At 42.0% G+C, this 2001-nt stretch overlaps 1 protein-coding gene across 2 annotated transcripts in view; it reads right to left on the bottom strand.

The window, feature by feature from the left end:
- Window positions 1–1449, bottom strand: part of rasa1 (RAS p21 protein activator (GTPase activating protein) 1) — a 42129-nt gene extending 40680 nt beyond the window's left edge. For both annotated transcript variants that reach the window (XM_015374445.1, XM_015374446.1), the window contains exon 1: window positions 959–1449. In XM_015374445.1, coding sequence (XP_015229931.1) covers window positions 959–1449 — 491 coding nt within the window. The remainder of the gene's footprint in view (window positions 1–958) is intronic.
- Window positions 1450–2001: the final 552 nt, after the last annotated feature.

Genomic DNA, 2001 nt, shown 5'->3' with positions numbered 1-2001 from the left:
TCCATCTCCCGATACGCTCACCTATATCCGACCTTTCAGACATTTTAACATCTTTTTCTGAATCTAACATTGTAGCATGGCATAGACAATTCACGTTTGTAGTTTGAACACCTGCTTGCTTATGATGATTTCCTTTGGCTCCAGCACAAATTTGACAAATAGCTAACCGATGAGTGTTTTATACGACTCATCCAACTACACTAGTTTTCACTAGATGTGGATGGCGCCAATGATCTGTATTGGATGGCACACATGACGTGAAATAAATATTTAGAAACATAAAACAGAAGCCAAGAGTAATGAGTAATGTTTGTTTTAAAAATCTAAGGAATAGAAAGTACAGATACTTGTGTGAAAATGTAAGGAGTAGACATCAGAAGTAGGAAGAAAAAAGGGTAATGGACCAAAGTATATATACCTAAAAAGTGTACGTAAGTACAGTAACAATGTATTTGTACTTAGTTACTTGACACATCTGTGTATATATATATATATATATATATATATATAAATTTTTATGTTTAAGTGAAAAAAACACCTTCCAATTTGACTCCAACATCATCCTGTGCAAGATGTTTTTGTTTAGTTTTATTCTTAAGTAAAAAAAAAATATATACTAATAAAATGGATTTCCTTTAGTTAGAACCTGTTTTGAGGTTTTATTCACATCCAGTTGGATAAAAATACTGAGAACAAAAAGATAATCGGCAGCAATGTGAATCGAGGAATTTGTGGTAACTAGAAATAAAACTTGCACATTAGCTGAAGAGTCTGAAAATAGACACGCATGTGAGAATCGCAAGTTACTTATACCGTAAAACAGCTCTGGAAAGGAAGTCAGCACCACAAACACTTCTGCTTACTTGAAAATATTTTTTGGGGGGGGGGTTAATTTCAGTTTTCTTTACTTCAAAGAACTTTGCGTCTTTTATTTTTTTTATTTTTTAATCGTACTTACTGGTTCGTGGGAGGTGCAGAGAGAGGAAACACCAGATCTTCCTCATCCCCCCAATCTGGCAGGTCTCCTTCATCCATGGGGGGAGCGGGTGGCAGAGGAGGGAAGCCCGATGAGCCATCAGGGCCTGTGGATGTGGGTGAACTTCGGTTGGTTGGACTCTCCGAAGTGGGAGAGCTGCACATGCCGCCCCCTGTCCCTGAGTTGGTTCCTTGAAAAACTGCCTCTCCACCACTCCCAGCCACCGACAGCAAAGAGCCCGTTATTTCCCCACCAGGCACCGGATACATACTCGTGTCTGGAAGCGAATCGGGGGATGTGTTTGAATTTTGTCTGGCTGTTTGGGTCGGTCCTGGTCCCAGATCGGTCATTCTCACTCTGTTCGGCTTAGGATAGTAGGGAAAAGGGGCCGTCTCCGGGCCTCCTCCGCCTGCCACCCCCGTCCCTGCGGTGACCGAACCCGTATCCTCACTGCTGACCTCTGTAGCCATCATGTTAGAAAAGTACGCAGAGGGGGGGTGATAGTCCAGAAGGGATCCTGCCCTTCCCCTCTGTCTTCACAATATCCTTCAGCGTTTGGGCTTCTTGGAAACAACACAAAAAGTTTCGGAAAAACACGTTTAGCTAGCAAGCTAACGTTAGCCAACAGCTAAGTTAGCTCCCCGACGCTAGCAGGACGGCTAGCAGCGTCGAGACACTTGATGAGTTCTTGCTGACTAGGTCTTCATTGTTTCCTGAGTTTAAAGTTCACACAGAAAAGCCAGTTGGAAATAAATCACACACGATATGCTCAGAGAAATACCCGTTTGTCGATATTTTCTGGTTTTGAGCCGGACCTCTCCCTCAGCACCACTTCTAGTGTTGTATTATTGTCACTGTTGTGTGTAATCCTCGTCTTTTTTCCAGTGTTGTTGTTTTCTTTCGTTCTGACTTCGGTGCCTTCTTAAATAAAATAAAAAAACCAAACGACCACGCGTCGTCGCCTATTTCTTGGGATACCAGTCGTTTTAGAACCAAAAAAAGGACTTTTGTTGTAGAGAAGTTTT

The sequence above is a fragment of the Cyprinodon variegatus genome, unplaced genomic scaffold (genome assembly GCF_000732505.1).
Source record: "Cyprinodon variegatus isolate N-32 unplaced genomic scaffold, C_variegatus-1.0 Scaffold103, whole genome shotgun sequence".
Classification (NCBI taxonomy): domain Eukaryota; kingdom Metazoa; phylum Chordata; class Actinopteri; order Cyprinodontiformes; family Cyprinodontidae; genus Cyprinodon; species Cyprinodon variegatus.
The sequence above is the reverse complement of the archived record's forward strand: the minus strand, read 5'-3'. Positions and strand labels throughout refer to the sequence as shown.